Source organism: Electrona antarctica (assembly GCF_951216825.1).
Source record: "Electrona antarctica genome assembly, chromosome: 4".
Taxonomy (NCBI): Eukaryota; Metazoa; Chordata; class Actinopteri; order Myctophiformes; family Myctophidae; genus Electrona; species Electrona antarctica.
In genome coordinates, this window is record NC_136809.1 from 19,391,081 (window position 1) to 19,408,875 (window position 17,795).

General features: G+C 43.6%; 1 protein-coding gene across 3 annotated transcripts in view; it reads right to left on the minus strand.

Annotated features, from left to right (window-relative positions):
- Positions 1-17,795, minus strand: part of pkn1a (protein kinase N1a) — a 65,390-nt gene that overhangs the window by 4,024 nt on the left and 43,571 nt on the right. For all 3 annotated transcript variants that reach the window (XM_079500206.1, XM_079500205.1, XM_079500204.1), the window contains exons 6-19: positions 11,888-12,033; positions 11,316-11,529; positions 10,082-10,276; positions 8,236-8,345; positions 7,931-8,074; positions 5,901-5,976; positions 5,037-5,172; positions 4,235-4,313; positions 3,362-3,441; positions 2,776-2,851; positions 2,060-2,151; positions 1,127-1,303; positions 301-363; positions 120-196 (exon numbers count right to left, since the gene is read on the minus strand). In XM_079500206.1, coding sequence (XP_079356332.1) covers positions 120-196; positions 301-363; positions 1,127-1,303; positions 2,060-2,151; positions 2,776-2,851; positions 3,362-3,441; positions 4,235-4,313; positions 5,037-5,172; positions 5,901-5,976; positions 7,931-8,074; positions 8,236-8,345; positions 10,082-10,276; positions 11,316-11,529; positions 11,888-12,033 — 1,665 coding nt within the window. The remainder of the gene's footprint in view (positions 1-119; positions 197-300; positions 364-1,126; positions 1,304-2,059; positions 2,152-2,775; positions 2,852-3,361; positions 3,442-4,234; positions 4,314-5,036; positions 5,173-5,900; positions 5,977-7,930; positions 8,075-8,235; positions 8,346-10,081; positions 10,277-11,315; positions 11,530-11,887; positions 12,034-17,795) is intronic.

Below are 17,795 nucleotides of genomic sequence, written 5' to 3' on the forward strand. Positions count from 1 at the left end.
AGAAGTAGTGAAAACGGACGATCTGCAATCGCGAAGCAGTGCGTTGATCAACCTCAACCTGGGAACCAAAAATGATAAAGGGCAAAGGCACACTGTATGTAAAAACACAAAGCACGCACCTTCTTTACACAGGCCGAAGTCAGCGATCTTTACATAGCCGTCTTTGTCCAGCAGTAGGTTGTCTAGTTTAAGGTCGCTGGAACGTGTGAAGAGGAACAAAAACGGAGAGGATTTAAACAAAACCTTCACATCATGGAACAGTAGAGAAGGTCCAAAACATGCCACTGAATGGCCACTTACCGGTACACAATCTTATGTTCATGGAGATACTGCAGTCCAAGAACCACACAGGCCGAATAAAACCTGTGGGGTTTAGCAATAAAACAACACTTTGTTTTTGTAAGACAAGTCATATGTTTGTGTGAATATATTTAATTCACCCATTAAGACCTGGAAAGCCTCTGTGTCACTTTATAATAGTTTTAATGCGAACATCAAACATAATTTGAGATTGGGGTCTATGGCCAAATACATATAATTTTGGGGTCCTTGACAGGATCTTTCTTTATGAATCGACCTCAGGTCTTACTGGGTGGAACAGGAAATGGGTACTTAATTAGAGGAACATCTAGCAGAATCACTTTTACAGTCTGACCTCTAGTTTGAGGGAAGTAAACGGAATGGGGACAGTTGGCGCAAAGGCTCAAATGTAGTTTTGCGGTTTACTGTTCTCAAACTAGAGGCCTTTAGGTCTTCCAAACCTTTGTTCTAGTGTACTAGCACTAGTACACTTACTTAAGTAATGTACTTAAGCACAATGTTGAGGTATTTTTTTACTTTACAATTCCCAGTACCTTTACTTCTACTCCACTACATCCATCTCAGAGGAAAATATTGTACTTTTACTCCACTACATTTATTTGAAAACTTTAGTTAATATGTTCTTTGTAGATTTTGATTACTAATACAAAACAAACAGTAACCACTTCAGCCCTATATACATATTCGGCCATTTGAAAATAGCTGATCTACAAGCTCACAATGTGAGCTTCTAGATCTGCTATTTTCAAAAGATTGTTATACATTTGAGAACTATATGAGACATATATGAGACATAAACACGTACACGGCTCGGGGCTCAGTGAAGACATCAGTGTGGATGTGCATCATCAGGTCGCCTCCCGCCGTGTACTCCATGACGAAACACACGTGTTCTGGCGTCTGGAAACACGCAAACAGGTTGACCAGGAAGGGATGGCGCGACGTGTTGACCGCCTCAAAGATCCGCTTCTCACACATCAGACTGGGGCAAGGAGAGCAGTGTTCATTTTGACAGCACATTCTGATTAAGTCTTAGTCTTTTGAATAGCACACAATTTAGTTTTAGTCCCGTTTCAGTCATCCTAAATGGTTTAGTCTTATCTAAATATCAAAATCTTAGTATTTTAGTCTTTGTATTAATGCAGAGTTAATTTTGACCAAATATATAATAGTCTAAGTCTTTTGAATAACCCGCCATTTAGGGGTGAGAGAATAGCATGGAAAGAAGAGAGGACAGGAAAGAGAAACGGAGGTGAGGAAAGAGGGAGGTATGAGAGAGACATAATTAGACAGTGCTTATTTTGGTCTCTTCCAAATCTGAAGTTAACCCATTTTGACCTGAGATCAGATTCTAAAAATGTCTTCTACATCCTGACAGTTTTCTGAAAAAGCTATGTTTCTATGTCAGTCGTTCTTCGATTTTTCAAAAATAGCAGACCTACAAGTTCATAGCGTGCCACTCGGTGGCGCGCTATGAGCTTGTAGATCTGCTATTTTTCAATGGCTAAAGCATAACATAATGCTAACACCAAAAGGGGTTCCCGCCCAAAATGGGTTAAACCGTGCTCCACCCACAGATGTACTGTAATTATACTTGTTTGAGGCGCAGAAACGTATAGATTAAATGGGAAGAAACTGGATGTTGTGGACTGAGTTTCAAATAGAAAAAAGGAATGGGACATGATAACACACCCGCTAATAGACAGACCATTACAAAAACACACACACACACACACACCTCTCTACTTCATCTCTAGCTACAATGTCTCCTTTCTTTAGGGCCTTGATGGCATACATTGTGCCCGTCTTCTTATATTCGGATAACAACACCTGGGAACGACAAAGTGAGGTTATTCACATTTACTATAATATAATCAATGATGTGATACATGTCAATGACTTGGACATGGTTAGTATAGATGGGGTAGTACTGAATAATGAGTGAGAAAATGATCATTTCTTAATTTGATTTGATTTTAGAATAATAAGTGAGAAAACGTCACATCTTTTTTTGATAAGGTTAATGTAGTATAATGCCAACATTCATAAACAAAAGGCCTGGGCTTTGAAAATGATTACAAATGCCTATTCAAACATTTAACTGGCTAACCTTAAACAAATGAGACCATGGCTCTACTAACAAGGTGCACAAGCATGCTAGCATCGAGAAACTGCTTTTTGACATTCATTCTAATGACCAATGATTGATTGATATGTACAGTATGGCATGAAACCCTGTCTCCACAAGGTCCATTTCTCATTAACCTTACTATTTATATAGGATGAGTATATTTATGAAAGTTTTGAGTGTTTCTTTTTGTGATATGATTATTCCAACTTATGCATCTGTATCTGTGAAAGCATGAATTTAAGCAAAAATAAACAAAGGAAACATTGCATAAATAAAATGAAAAAGGACCAAAACATTTTCACATCAGTGACATGTGTTTGTACCTTCCCAAAATGTCCTCTACCCAGCACAGCGATCAACCTGAAGTCCTGGAGGCAGAGAGGGTCTTTCCTCTGCTTACTGGAGGGACAGACCAAGGCAGTAAGAATAGGAAACAAACTTCACGGTAGATGGTCAACAGATGGAGATCATCAAGAAAAGATGGACAGAGTGATACATGTCTCTCGGAATGTTTTTAATTCATTGCTTAGGAGCTGAGATGGTTGTGAGCAGCACTGATGCAATGGTATGAATTTTGCAAAATGTGTATAGGCTCTATGCACACAGAATAACTTCCTACTTCCGGGACCCTTCCCTACTTCCTTCACAGGTGTTACCGATAATACTAATTAAGGCTCTAAGAGTTATTGGGGTCCTTGAAATTGAGAACCACTGTACACGAAATGGAACAGAGCCTTAATTACATTAGTATATCATCGGTAACACCTTTGAAGGAAGTAGGGAAGGGGCCAAAGTTCTTTCCAAAATGGCATGTGTGTATAAAGCCTATTGGATCCTGCAATTAGGCTGACTGCAATGGTGAGACATTGCATGTGTGCTGTGTGTGTGCGCGGGTGTGTGTCTAAGCACCTGCAAACAGAGGGGGTTTGGACAGGACACTCTGGGGTGAGGTCTGGGGGAGAGAAGGGCTCGATGACAGGCAGCTGCTCCTGAGAGGGGGAGAGGAGAACATGGCAGGCCAGAGATACACAGCAGGAAAGAAACAAAAAAACATGAGATTCATGAAGAGGCAGGAAAAACACACACACGCAACGAGAGGCATGGATAACGGAAGGAGGAAGACAAATGACACCTAGGAGCCTAGATCTCAAAACTCTAATGTCTGTCTCCTCACGTTCTCGTCCTACATCCTCCATGGCAGACAACGTCAAACAAACATTCTAGTCGTCAAATTGACAAATCAAAAGGTAATAATAATCCGATAACTTTGGTTGGCCTGTTGTTTAAGGGCTGGGTCTATTAACATGTTATAAAATGGGGATATACTGTACCACCCCAGGGTTCTACACAAGGCTTTTTTCCCACCCTCTACAAATACATTTTCTGAAAATGGCCAATCTACAAGCTCACAATGTATTGCATTGCAGGTAGAAGATCTACCATTTTCACCCAATATCTGGAGTTGCTAGAGCAACTGGTTAATTCGTGGTGAACAAAAAAAAGGGAGTTTTTACTCTGTTCCCCCCCCCCCCCCCCACACAATTTTCTCTCCAATTTTATTAGACATTGCCAATCCCCCTGAGCCCTCCCATGTGTATATTCCCTGTCACTGCATAGTATCAACCCCCAATGTTTGGTTTGGGGGACCTGACAGTGAGGAGTTTCACTGGGAGGGCGTGCCATGTTCAAAAGGAACATGCCATTCTTAACAGTTCTGCTCCGGGCCAAGTCAGGGGCACCAAGGAGGAACTAAATCCATCCATTTCTGTCAGTCGGTCTCACCGGCGTTTCCGTGTCGCTCTTGTAATCGGAACTAAATGGAGTGTCGCTGTCTAGACTCAGTTTCTCCACCGAGATCTCTCTGGAAAACACAAACACACACAAACACACATATGCACAAACAAACACACACACCAATGAAGCGAAGCAGACAGACAAATGAACAAAGAAACACAAAAGGGTGGTTAAGACGTGGGCATTGAATGCATAACATGCTTTGCATTTCAAAAGGACACGAAGGGAAGAACATTTGAGGAGGTGGAGAATCTGGAGATGGTGTTTTCCCGCATATATGACATGTGCACATGTCTGAGATTGGATGATGATTATGTAGATATTTTCACAATATGTATCTGTGGAACAGAGTCAAACTAAATGTAATCCCAGTGCTTGTCAGCAGGGTGGAGGGTCCCCAGTTCAAATGATTAAACAAAGGTTGAGAATCACTTCGGCGGCGGTGGCTCAGGGGTAGAGTGCCTGGATGATAACCGCAAGGTTGCCAGTTCGAACCCGGGCTCCTCCAGAGTTACTGTCGAAGTGTCCTTGAGCAAGACACTGAACCCCTAATTGCTCCTGATGTGCTAGTTGGTGCCTTGCATGGTTTCCGCTGCCATCGGTGTATGAATGTGTGTGTGAATGGGTGAATGTAATGCACAATCTCTGTAAAGCGCCTTGGATAAAGGCGCTATATAAATGCACCATTTACCATTTATAAATGCACCATTTACTTCGTTAGGGCACTGAGAATGTGTGTGCTTCTTCTGCATATATGGACGGACCTCGGGGTCGAATGTGCAACACTTACCCAGCGTTGAGTGCAAGGCTGTGTGCGTTGGGGCTGTATGTCCCTGTGTTGTTGACGGTGGGGATGGCGTTCCTGAGCAGCCTCACCCAAGTGCCAATGTCCACGTTCATCTGACGAGCACGCAGGAACGCCTTGCCTGGAGGGGGAAAAATGCATTGAGCGACATACACAATTAACCTTCCATTAGCCCGTGCAAAGGCTTTATTTGTTTATTAAAATTTGTATCCCAAAATTTGTGTAACCCATTTTTGTTACAGTGTCAATTGTCTAATGTAATCCTGGGGGCTACACTCCCTCTGCCAACCCGGAGAGAGCAACGGACTGACCTTCTCTTTCTCAAAATGGTGGATAACATAAAAACCATAAATATAATAGTATTAATAATCTAAAACAATGATCATAATACATTTAATATGTAAAAAAGCAATAATACCAATATAATTAGAATGTATCAACAACAGTGTTCATTTAGCATATAGGCATTTAGAATAATGCAGTGAAATAAAAAATACAGTAGCATGGAAGTCATTCTTTTTTTTTCATCCTTAACTCGAGTAAATCAGTGCCTAGTGTCACTGACATCTCTACTTCCTTCTACCCAGCTTTACACATGAGAAAAGACAAAAATATCAGCAAACACTAGAGGGTGCTGTAATCTGCAGTGAAACAAAGAATACTGGTAATCTATTCACTTCCCTGTAACATACTATAGGAAACGATATAACGATAGTTATCATATCTTGAGCTGAATAGTGAACATTCTCTCATCACCTCAAGAGTCGAGTCACAGCCGCCAGAAATCCAAATTATGAGATTTAAAATGATAAGATCACAGTCAGTTTCATTTCACGTTGTCTGCCTCACCTTGCTGTTTAGAGAAAACCTTCTTCTGCCTCCGGAGGCGAGGAACTCTGTCAATGACTGGATTGAAGAAGATCACCTGGAAAACAGGGCACGCACACACACAGGCATCATTATCACAGATGTGTATACTGTGTTCCATTTACAAACATCTTTCTAGACTACATGTATACTTATTTGTATATATCTGTTTGTGTGTGTGTGTGTGTGTGTGTGTGTGTGTGTGTGTGTGTGTGTGTGTGTGTGTGTGTGTGTGTGTGTGTGTGTGTCTGTGTGTGTCTGTGTGTGTGTGTGTGTGTGTCTGTGTGTGTGTGTGTCTGTGTGTGTGCGTCACAAACAGCTGATCCGGGTGTCACAAGTTTGGTTTAACCACCCGGTCAGCAAACCTCTGATCAACAGCTCAGATCGACTCTCAAACTACAAATTAGTTCCATCTATGAACAATACACACTTCAGGGATCCGTCTGCACACTCACTGACAGCAGGGACATAACACAGGAGTCTCTACCTCGGCCAGCAGCACGCCCTGTGGTTCACTGACAGCAGGGACATAACACAGGAGTCTCTACCTCGGCCAGCAGCAGGCCCTGTGGTTCACTGACAGCAGGGACATAACACAGGAGTCTCTACCTCGGCCAGCAGCAGGCCCTGTGGTTCACTGACAGCAGGGACATAACACAGGAGTCTCTACCTCGGCCAGCAGCACGCCCTGTGGTTCACTGACAGCAGGGACATAACACAGGAGTCTCTACCTCGGCCAGCAGCACGCCCCGTGGTTCACTGACAGCATGGACATAACACAGGAGTCTCTACCTCGGCCAGCAGCACGCCCTGTGGTTCACTGACAGCAGGGACATAACACAGGAGTCTCTACCTCGGCCAGCAGCACGCCCCGTGGTTCACTGACAGCAGGGACATAACACAGGAGTCTCTACCTCGGCCAGCAGCAGGCCCTGTGGTTCACTGACAGCAGGGACATAACACAGGAGTCTCTACCTCGGCCAGCAGCAGGCCCCGTGGTTCACTGACAGCAGGGACATAACACAGGAGTCTCTACCTCGGCCAGCAGCACGCCCCGTGGTTCACTGACAGCAGGGACATAACACAGGAGTCTCTACCTCGGCCAGCAGCACGCCCTGTGGTTCACTGACAGCAGGGACATAACACAGGAGTCTCTACCTCGGCCAGCAGCACGCCCCGTGGTTCACTGACAGCATGGACATAACACAGGAGTCTCTACCTCGGCCAGCAGCACGCCCTGTGGTTCACTGACAGCAGGGACATAACACAGGAGTCTCTACCTCGGCCAGCAGCACGCCCCGTGGTTCACTGACAGCAGGGACATAACACAGGAGTCTCTACCTCGGCCAGCAGCAGGCCCTGTGGTTCACTGACAGCAGGGACATAACACAGGAGTCTCTACCTCGGCCAGCAGCAGGCCCCGTGGTTCACTGACAGCAGGGACATAACACAGGAGTCTCTACCTCGGCCAGCAGCACGCCCCGTGGTTCACTGACAGCAGGGACATAACACAGGAGTCTCTACCTCGGCCAGCAGCACGCCCTGTGGTTCACTGACAGCAGGGACATAACACAGGAGTCTCTACCTCGGCCAGCAGCAGGCCCTGTGGTTCACTGACAGCAGGGACATAACACAGGAGTCTCTACCTCGGCCAGCAGCAGGCCCTGTGGTTCACTGACAGCAGGGACATAACACAGGAGTCTCTACCTCGGCCAGCAGCAGGCCCTGTGGTTCACTGACAGCAGGGACATAACACAGGAGTCTCTACCTCGGCCAGCAGCAGGCCCTGTGGTTCACTGACAGCAGGGACATAACACAGGAGTCTCTACCTCGGCCAGCAGCAGGCCCTGTGGTTCACTGACAGCAGGGACATAACACAGGAGTCTCTACCTCGGCCAGCAGCACGCCCTGTGGTTCACTGACAGCAGGGACATAACACAGGAGTCTCTACCTCGGCCAGCAGCACGCCCTGTGGTTCACTGACAGCAGGGACATAACACAGGAGTCTCTACCTCGGCCAGCAGCACGCCCTGTGGTTCCAGCTCCAGCTGAACTCTGTGTTTCTGGTTGTCCAGGAAGTCCTCTAGCTTCAGGTACTTCAGAGCACACAGCGAGCGGAAGTCCTTCCAGTAGACCGCAATCTCCATCTCCCTTGACTGAGAGAGAGAGAGAGAGAGAGAGAGTTAAATTATCCCAGACACAAACAGAATTTTAGCTCTCAGCCTGGGCATTCCTGCAATCTGCAAGCCCTTTCACGACAAAGGTATGGACATTACCGAGGCTTATGGTTGACGTGTGTGTGTGTGTGTGTACCAACCCTCTCCAGCTCTACGGTGAAGGTCTGATCCCAGGCCTGTTCTCCCACAGTCCTCCAGGCGGTCTGACCCACAACAGAGTTGTCCATCTTCAGCACTGCACTAACCTCCGCTACACACACACACACACACACACACACACACACACACACACACACACACACACACACACACACACACACACACACACACACACACACACACACACACACACACACACACACACACACACACACACACACACACACACACACACACACACACACACACAAAAACAGAGGCATTCAATACAAAATGTAAAGTTTAGGCGCGCATGCCACAAATGCACATACACAATCAGCATTAAGCATTCGGGTACATATAGGGCCAGAGCGTAGGGAGGCGTTTCGCTCAGAACGGGTTATTCTGGTTGCCATTTTCCTGCCTACCAGTAGGGTAGTAGGATATAGTAGTAGGCTGCTAGGCTAAATTTTCCAGCCTCACTGTGGAGACATATACCATTGTAGATATCAAATAATTAAATACACGCTGTATAGTTTCTTTGATTTGGGTGTCAGCTGACAAAATATCAAAAATAATAATGGTCAGATCGCATACCGGCAGATTATTTATTTACTGCGGAGAGAACACTTTCCCTGGTTCCATAAGGATATGTCCACATGTCTTCTCGTCAAATAAGATGTAAACATTGAGAACTGTTTTGACGTGAGGGGAGCGGAGGCTGCTATCAGATCAGAACTCCCGAACATTTTCTAACGGCGAATAATAATAATACAACCGTCGATCCGGAGCCATAGAGTAGAAGAGTTTTGACAAGTCAAAGATAGGAGAGATGGAAGATGGTGTACTGCAGTGACAGTATACACACCTGCGTCACTGACGAGCAAACCTACGAACTACAGACTGTCAGCCAAGTAGCCTAGCATCCTACTAGCCTACGTAGGGCTATGTAGCAAGGAAGATGGCACCCAAATAAGCCAAAATCCTACCAAACGCGTCACTACGCTCTCCCCCTATAGATGCTGACGAGTTAAGATACCAAGCACTTTACACAGGAGGTAAAGACAGACAAGCACTTTTCTAATGTATCATAGCACTGAGCTGTGCAGAAAAGCTGCAGCTGTGCCCACTCACTGTAGAATATAGAACACAATTCAATTATTGATTTAAACTACTACTTAATTTCCTTGGAAAGGCTCCAACTTAGTGCAAAGGCCCGAGGGCTACTCAGTTAAATGCATCTGGGCTGAGTCTGCTCATAAAGGTACCGCATCATGAACTAATTTGGACGTATTATGAGCATGTGAACCCCCACCTCCTCCACACAGTTAAATGTACAGCGTTCCATGTATTCATGTAACTCTGAGAGTATACAAATGGAACCAAAGGGACCCTTATGCGTCCTTTTGGACAGACAGACACACACACACACACACACACACACACACACACACACACACACACACACACACACACACACACACACACACACACACACACACACACACACACACACACACACACACACACACACACACACACACACACACACACACACACACACACACACACACACACACACACACACACACACACGCCCCCTGTTCTCTCAAACATTTCTTGGCCGTGACACCCCCCAAAATACCGGTAATCTAATTTGAACTGCCCCCCCCAATGCCCCCACCACCACGACAAGCACTTGTAGGCATTAGATTTAGTTTGACTCAGTTCCACAGATAAATCTTGTGAAAATAGCCGAACTACTGCGATGGACCCATTGCACAGTACCCACACAACCTGCAAAACACGCTCAGTGGACAAAGATCTCGGGAATCACGGTGGACTTACTGGAGAGCTCCTCGGCCTTGCTGGGCGTCTTGCCGCTCACTGAGCCGCTGCGTCCGTACAGTCCCTTATTGCCTCTCATGAAGGACCTGCTGTCTCCCGGGCTGTAGCACGGTAGCATGACCGGCGTCCCCTTGTTGCGTCCAGGGACCACCTCCAGCACGCCGACGCAGCCCAGCACCTGCACCTGTAACGTACCTGTACAACACATGGAAAGAAAACTATGTTCAATGTTGATGTTACAGTATGTTCACACAAACAAAAAACCTCTCTGGCCAAAAGCGGCACTTTGATCCGCCCTATACAGGACATAATCTATTCGTCCTCACTAGTGACAGTTTCTTTGATTTTACTCATTTTAGTATCAAACAATAAAATGGTGCCTGAATTAATTGATTTGATCCATCTAATCTACAGTGGTGCTCAACCTTTCGAGGCTGAACCCCCCAGAATAATCATATTCGAACTAGGGACCCTGACAAGGAGTTGAGACAAAACATTTTGTTTGAATTCTCTGTTCCACAGATAAATATTGTGAAAATACAAGCTGGCAACGCCTCGCAACGTGAGGCGTTGTGAGCGTGTAGATCGGATAGCTTCACAGTTCTGCCTCTTTCTTTTTATATTTGACAATTTGATCAATGTTTGACCAGTTTGTTGATTACAAGTATTAATGGTAATTATTATTATTTATTTTCATTTCTTTATTTTTTTAGGTATTAAAAAGGTCTTAAAAGCCCTTAAATTGACATTTTACTGTCATCTGGGCAGCTGCGGCTGTGGTTCTTTAAGGGTGGGTTTGTCTGTCTCATTGGTGCATGAGAGTCTGCGCGCGTGTGTGTACTGTGTAGAGTCGACACAGTCTCAACACACGTCGTACATGCTACTCAGGGCTCGTGTATAGAGGGTATGCGCATGCATTAAGTGAGTGGCAAATCAAGTGGCAAATTGAGTGGCAAAGTGATTTTAACGCTGTTTAATGCAATCAGACAGGACTTCTCTATTTGGATGTATGGGCTGTCAAGGCCAGAAAGTTGTTTTTTGCCACTCAGTAGGTGTTCCCACATAACGTCCGGGTATGATGATGATGTCACGCACAAACCCTCTATTGTAGGATTTCTGCATCCTGCATGTATAGAACAGATGTGTGTCCGTCTACACCAGTCTGTATTCATCAGCATGCATGTGTTGTGTGTCTGTGTTGTGTGTCTTGTACTGGCACGCGTGTGTGTCTCACCGGTGAGAGGCGAAGGCTTGCTGAGGGTGCTGTACTGGTTGTGGAGGTAGGGGGCGCCGTGGCGGGAGCTGAAGGCGGGGGAGGACGCCAGGACCAGCTCTTCTTTGATGACGCTGGCCTTAGGATGGTCCTCGGGCAGCTCCGCCAGTCGCTGGTCCAGAGAGTCCCTCAGCAGGTCCAAGCGTTGGGATGCCTCGCTCAGACGAGACTGGGCCTTTACGGAAGGCAAATTGATAGAAAATTAGGATAAAAGGTAACAGTTAATGTATATTAATTATACAATAATGTATAGTTACATTATTGTTAAACATCTGCATTACTTAATTTACAAGAAGTCAACACAATAAGGGAACGTGTAGACTTATCATTTTGATCAACATCTGCCCGTGTACCTCATCGATAAAGCATGGAATTGTGGACAAAAACTTAGTTTCGAGTCCGAGAGAGGCTAAAATGTCATCAAATGGTGGTCCCTGGCTCAAATGCTGAATAAATAATGGACCTTGATATGAAAAGGGTTGAAAACCACTGGAGTATTTGATGCATGGTGTGAGTCCTACAGTATGTCTGACCTCAGAGAGGGCCTTCTTGTCCTGGACCTTGCTGGCTCCCAGGAGCCTCAGGACGTTCTTGGCCCCCTCGGCCACAGCATGCTCCACTCTGTAGTGATGTCTCAGCTCCTCGATGCGCAGCTCTAAGCCACACTGGTCATGGTTGCCTGTAACAACGACAGAGAGCAGGTCATTTTAGCTTCATGTAGAACAGGCTAATAAACTATTAGTGTACAGTACCAACAAAACAATGTCAATTACACATTTCATAAACTCAAATTAGTCTCGACAGATCAGACAACATGGAATTGTATGGTAATTGTGTATAATCAAACAACAGGAAGACAAGGTGACCTCCCCAATGTTAAATTTGACAGCAAATTCTCTGATTTACCATTAGTCTTTTGAATGACACACCATTTACTTTTAGTCCTATTTTTGTCATCTGAAATTGTTCAGCCTTAGTCTAGTCTTAGTCAACTAAATATCGAAATCTTAGTATTTTAGTCTTAGTCAACTAAATGAACACTGCGGCGCATACAGACACACGACGGCCGGGGTGGAGGTCAGAGGATCAGTAGCACATACTCATAGTAAACCACAAACATTAAGGAGCCCTCGAGGTCTAAGCGGAGGCCAGGAGAGAGGGAGAACGAGTGAACCAAAGGACAAATGAGAGACAGCTCAGTGGAAGTGAAGGAACAGAGGGAATGTGGAAGTGAGTGATGATGAGCAAAGGAAAGGAAAGAGAGCAATTAACTGACGGGATGATTAGAGGAAATTATTGAGAGATTAGTGGTGGAGAGAGGGCAGCGCGAGGGAGACAGGAGTGGATGAAAGCAGAGAAGAGTGACTGCGAAGGAGGGGATAGAGGAGGGGGGGGGGGGGGTAGGAGGCGATGAGTGGTTCATAGAAAGAGATAACACGAGTCACGACAGTATCCAAAATGGAGCTGCTAAACGAGGAGACAGGGGAGAGGGGAAGCAGAGGCAACGGTTCCCAAACTAAGTCTATACAGGGTATACTATCTGCACGTTTCTAAAGTAAAGATTGAAGGACGTTTACGACCTTTTTAATACCAAATTGGGAAAAATGTAAAAGAGTAAAAGAGAAACAAATAAGAAAGGAGGCAGAGAGCCTGGGTGAAATCAGTTTGTGACACTGATGAGTAATCGAATGAGTTGGGCAAAACACGATTTGTGAGAGGGAAAGGAAAGGGGCGTGTGAACACACACACACACACACACACACACACACACACACACACACACACACACACACACACACACACACACACACACACACACACACACACACACACACACACACACACACACACACACACACACACACACACACACACACACACACACACACACACACACACACACACACACACACAATCTCCTAATAAGGTGTTGTGCCTGGAGCTCAGACTCTGCCTGCTGCTGACCCTAGTGGGGTGTGGTGTGGTGCCTGGAAACTGTCTGTCTAGTGGAGTGTACACACATACACACTATGGAATGAGGGACAGATTTGTTATTGTTATTGACTGAATGAATGGGGAAATGATAGCAAGGTTAGAAGAGAAAGAGAGACTGGTTAGAAGAGAAAAAGAGACTGGTTAGAAGAGAAAGACAAACTGGTTAGAAAAGAAAGAGAAACTGGTTAGAAGAGAAAGAGACTGGTTAGAAGAGAAAGAGAGACTGGTTAGAAAAGAAAGAGACTGGTTAGAAAAGAAAAATAGACTGGTTGGAAGAGAGAGAGACTGGTTAGAAGAGAAAGACAAACTGGTTAGAAAAGAAAGAGAAACTGGTTAGAAGAGAAAGAGAGACTGGTTAGAAAAGAAAGAGACTGGTTAGAAGAGAAAAAGAGACTGGTTAGAAGAGAAAGAGAGACTGGTTAGAAGAGAAAGAGAGACTGGTTAGAAAAGAAAGAGACTGGTTAGAAAAGAAAGAGAGACTGGTTAGAAGAGAAAGAGAGACTGGTTAGAAAAGAAAGAGACTGGTTAGAAAAGAAAGAGACTGGTTAGAAGAGAAAAAGAGACTGGTTAGAAAAGAAAGAGACTGGTTAGAAGAGAAAAAGAGACTGGTTAGAAGAGAAAGAGAGACTGGTTAGAAAAGAAAGAGACTGGTTAGAAGAGAAAGAGACTGGTTAGAAGAGAAAGAGAGACTGGTTAGAAGAGAAAGAGACTGGTTAGCGAGACCAGAGTGCAGAGAGCAGAGACAGACAGAGAGAAAAACATAGAAAGGAAGGGGGGCAACATGCAGCTAAAATGAATATCAAATAAGTAATACTGAATCAAGCAACTTAAAACTGTCCGGAGTGCTCACAAAAGCCTGAGTAGACGATAAAATTACCCTTTTTAAGCGAAATACCCCTTTACGTGTGTTTGCTAAGTGGATGAGAGAGAGATGAGAGATGCAGAAGTTCCATCTTCAGCCAGTGAAAGCTGAAGAAAAGCAAGCAAATACTTTCTATTTGTTGTTGAAAAAGGGTGAAATCACAAATGTATACTCCGTAGGAAGACAGCAAAAGATCATTCCTCATTGGCGAACAACACCGCTATGAGATTGAATAAATTATGCATATGCTAAGCCCGTTTGGTGAGTGGATGATTATTGAATGTTGGGGCGGGGCAGATTTTTCAGACTTTTTAAAACATATTTATTGTGAATGTGTGCATGTGAAAATGACAATTTATATATATTTTTTTTAATGTAATTATTTGAATATCCTGCACTTAAAATTATCTTTTGCCCTGCTTTTGCAAAGCTTCTTAGTAATCCACCCAAATGGTCACCAACTACTCAAAACCTCTTCATAATCTGTCTCTACGTCCATCAGTTCCCATGATCTCAGACAGGAAAATAATACTACCCCCAAGGGAATACACTATACTTAACCACTTAAGCTCTATTGTACACTTATGGCGTATGGCGGTGTCGTGCGGCGAAAATAAGCTATATGCAAGCTCAAAGCGTGTCGCATATATTTTGAAAATCTTTGATATTTTCCACCAATAATGTCCATTGGTTGGTGGTTAAAACCTTTCTCCAGTTACTGTATGTCAGTCTTCTACTTCTCTCCCTCCTTCCCACGTTTATCATCAATTCCCATTTCTCCCTCCTTCTCTGAAGTGGCAGAAAGTAACTAAATACATTTCTTTAGGTATTTGTACTTTACTTGAGTATTTCCAATGCTTTTACTCCACTACATACTCAGGCAAATATTGTACTTTCTCTCCACTCCAATTATTTGAAAACCTTAGTTACTTTAGTTATTTGGATTATTATTACAAAACATACATTAACTACTTCAGCCTTATATACAATTCGGCCATTTGAAAATAGCAGATCTGCAAGCTCACAATGCGTCACATTGCGACGCATTGTGAGCTTGTAGATTGGCTATTTTCAAAATATTGTTATACATTTGGAAACTTGAAATGAGATATTCTGCATAATGAGTACTTTCTATTTTTGGTACTTTAAAGGGTAAGACCACTTTGGTAGAGGTTTGGGTTGTTTAGTTACCTTGTCATGATGTAACTTCAAATGTGGACAAGAAATCTAAAATAATTGCTCGAGTGATTAGAAATTGATAATTAAAAATATGCTCCTCATTGACATACATTGTGCTGAAACAGCTCTCAAAGTCACTCTTTTAGTACGTAAACAAACACAAAGTTGATTCAGACAATATAGAACATCACTGAAACTCGTTTTCAGTGATGAAAAAAGACAACAACATCATTACAGGAAAACACAAACACTATGTACAGAGTGGTGGAAAAGGAAGGGGTGAACACCTGTTTAATTAATGGAGAAGTGATCATTTCCTCGTTTTATTTTTTTCTAAAAATGTTAACTTTTCCTGTTCCTGTTGAATTTGCCATTTTTATTTAACTGTGGATCCGGATCCAGATCATCAAATACCGTAAATCCTCTTTTAGAAACCTTTTATTTGTCTCAACCGATTCTGATCGCGTTAACAACAAGCTAAGCTCACAGCATACCGGTACATTCGTTCCATAAACGGCAGATCTGCTAGGAACATGGGGCTGCTGCAGCCTCATGATCCTAGCAGATCTGCTGTTTATAGAATGAACGTACAGGTTCGTCCGTTGCATAAAGGGCGCGTCGTGTCACAATTCACAAACAGCTTGCCTCCACTACTCACTCATTGTGGTAGGCTGTGGGGTAGATTTGCTTGGTTTTTGTCATTTTCCTTGACACTTACTGGTAATTCAACACCACTCCCGGTGATTAATAGGGGGCCGTTAATAACAGAAAGGAGGACTTTATTTGAGGAATTTCGGTAGTAAAATCAACAGGAAGTTAACATTTTTATAAAAATAAAAAAAACAGTACGTATTTTGGTGATGTTCTATATTGTCTGAATCAACTTTGTGTTTGTTTACGTACTAAAAGAGTGACTTTGAGAGCTGTTTCAGCACAATGTATGTCAATGAGGAGCATATTTTGAATGATCAATTTCTAATCACTGGAGCAATTATTTTAGATTTGGAGTTACATCATGACAAGGTAACTACACAACCCAAACGTCTACCAAAGTGGTCTTACCCTTTAAGTACATTTTGAGACCAAAACAGTAAATGTGGAATTCCGGACTTTCACTTGTAACAGAGTATTTCTACACTGCAGTATTGATACTTTTACAAAATGTGAGTACTTTTTCCACCACTACTTCCATCTCTCTCTCGTGTTCCTGTCATGTTTTTTTCCAGGCCAATGATCTTTCTTGACCTCTATTAATCAGATTTTTTTCCAGCCGAGGCCATTACGGGCCACACAGCCCTGTTAGACATCGTTCTCCTGACGGTATCGATCGCTAGCGCTTCTCTCTCCTCATTGTGGGCTCGAGTAGCGAGTCCACTATTGTTATCGTAATTATTCCCGGTGGCCGTTTGACCACTGGGCTGTGATGTCATGTGGGGGTCAACCAATAGAAGACAGAGGGATGGGGGCTGTGATGCCAGGGTCAATAATTTTTTTTGGTAATTTAATTTCTTATTTTAGGTTTTCTGAGCTCAATTGCACCCAAAACACCTGAACTTTTAACATTCAGTAGATTTTCTATGGTTTTCTAATCCGAGTTCCCAGACGTTTTAATTTCCGCCACTAGGGGGGGCAAGGTTTTCTGGCTCAAACAAGTGCTCTGATTTTCCTGTGGACTGTGATGTAACTGTCAGCAAATCCCATATATGACATAGGAATTTGCCAGCAGATGTCACTGTTGAGGGCATTTTGTCATTCTTGTGTTGTCTTTTCATTGCAGCTCAAAGGGCCTCAGAACACAGAGAAAATCCCAGATGACAGAAAATGCACTGAATGTTCAAAGTGTAGGTGGTGTGGGTGTAATTGAGGTAATAAAACCTAAAATAAAAACAAAAAATAAAAATAAATGAAAATGAATGTCATGAAACCTTTAAAACGGGTATAACCCTGAGGATTCTACCGTGTAGGAGACAGGAAGTGGTGTGAAAGAGGAGACACTAGGCTGGGTCATTATTGATCTGTTTTCACTACTACCATGTCTGTCTGTTGTGCAAGACACACAAAGACTAATGCATTGGATGTAGGGAGAGAAACATAGTAGACAAGATAAACACACACCTTTGATGGAACATTTGACCACAGTCAATTGTATCATTAATTGCAATTAGTTAATCGTTCACTTGTATTTGTTTAATGAATAGGTTTGCTTTTTTATGTTTACTATGTTTGCTATGTTTATTGAGCACATAGAGGCTGTACATCACAAATGTTTTTGGGGGGGATTAAATTATCGGTCAATGATTCATGACTTGTGGAGCTCAAACACATGGCTTTGAAGGGTAGCAGATCTACCAGCTCTCAACATGCCATACTACAATGTGATGTGGGCATGTAGATCAGCCATTTCG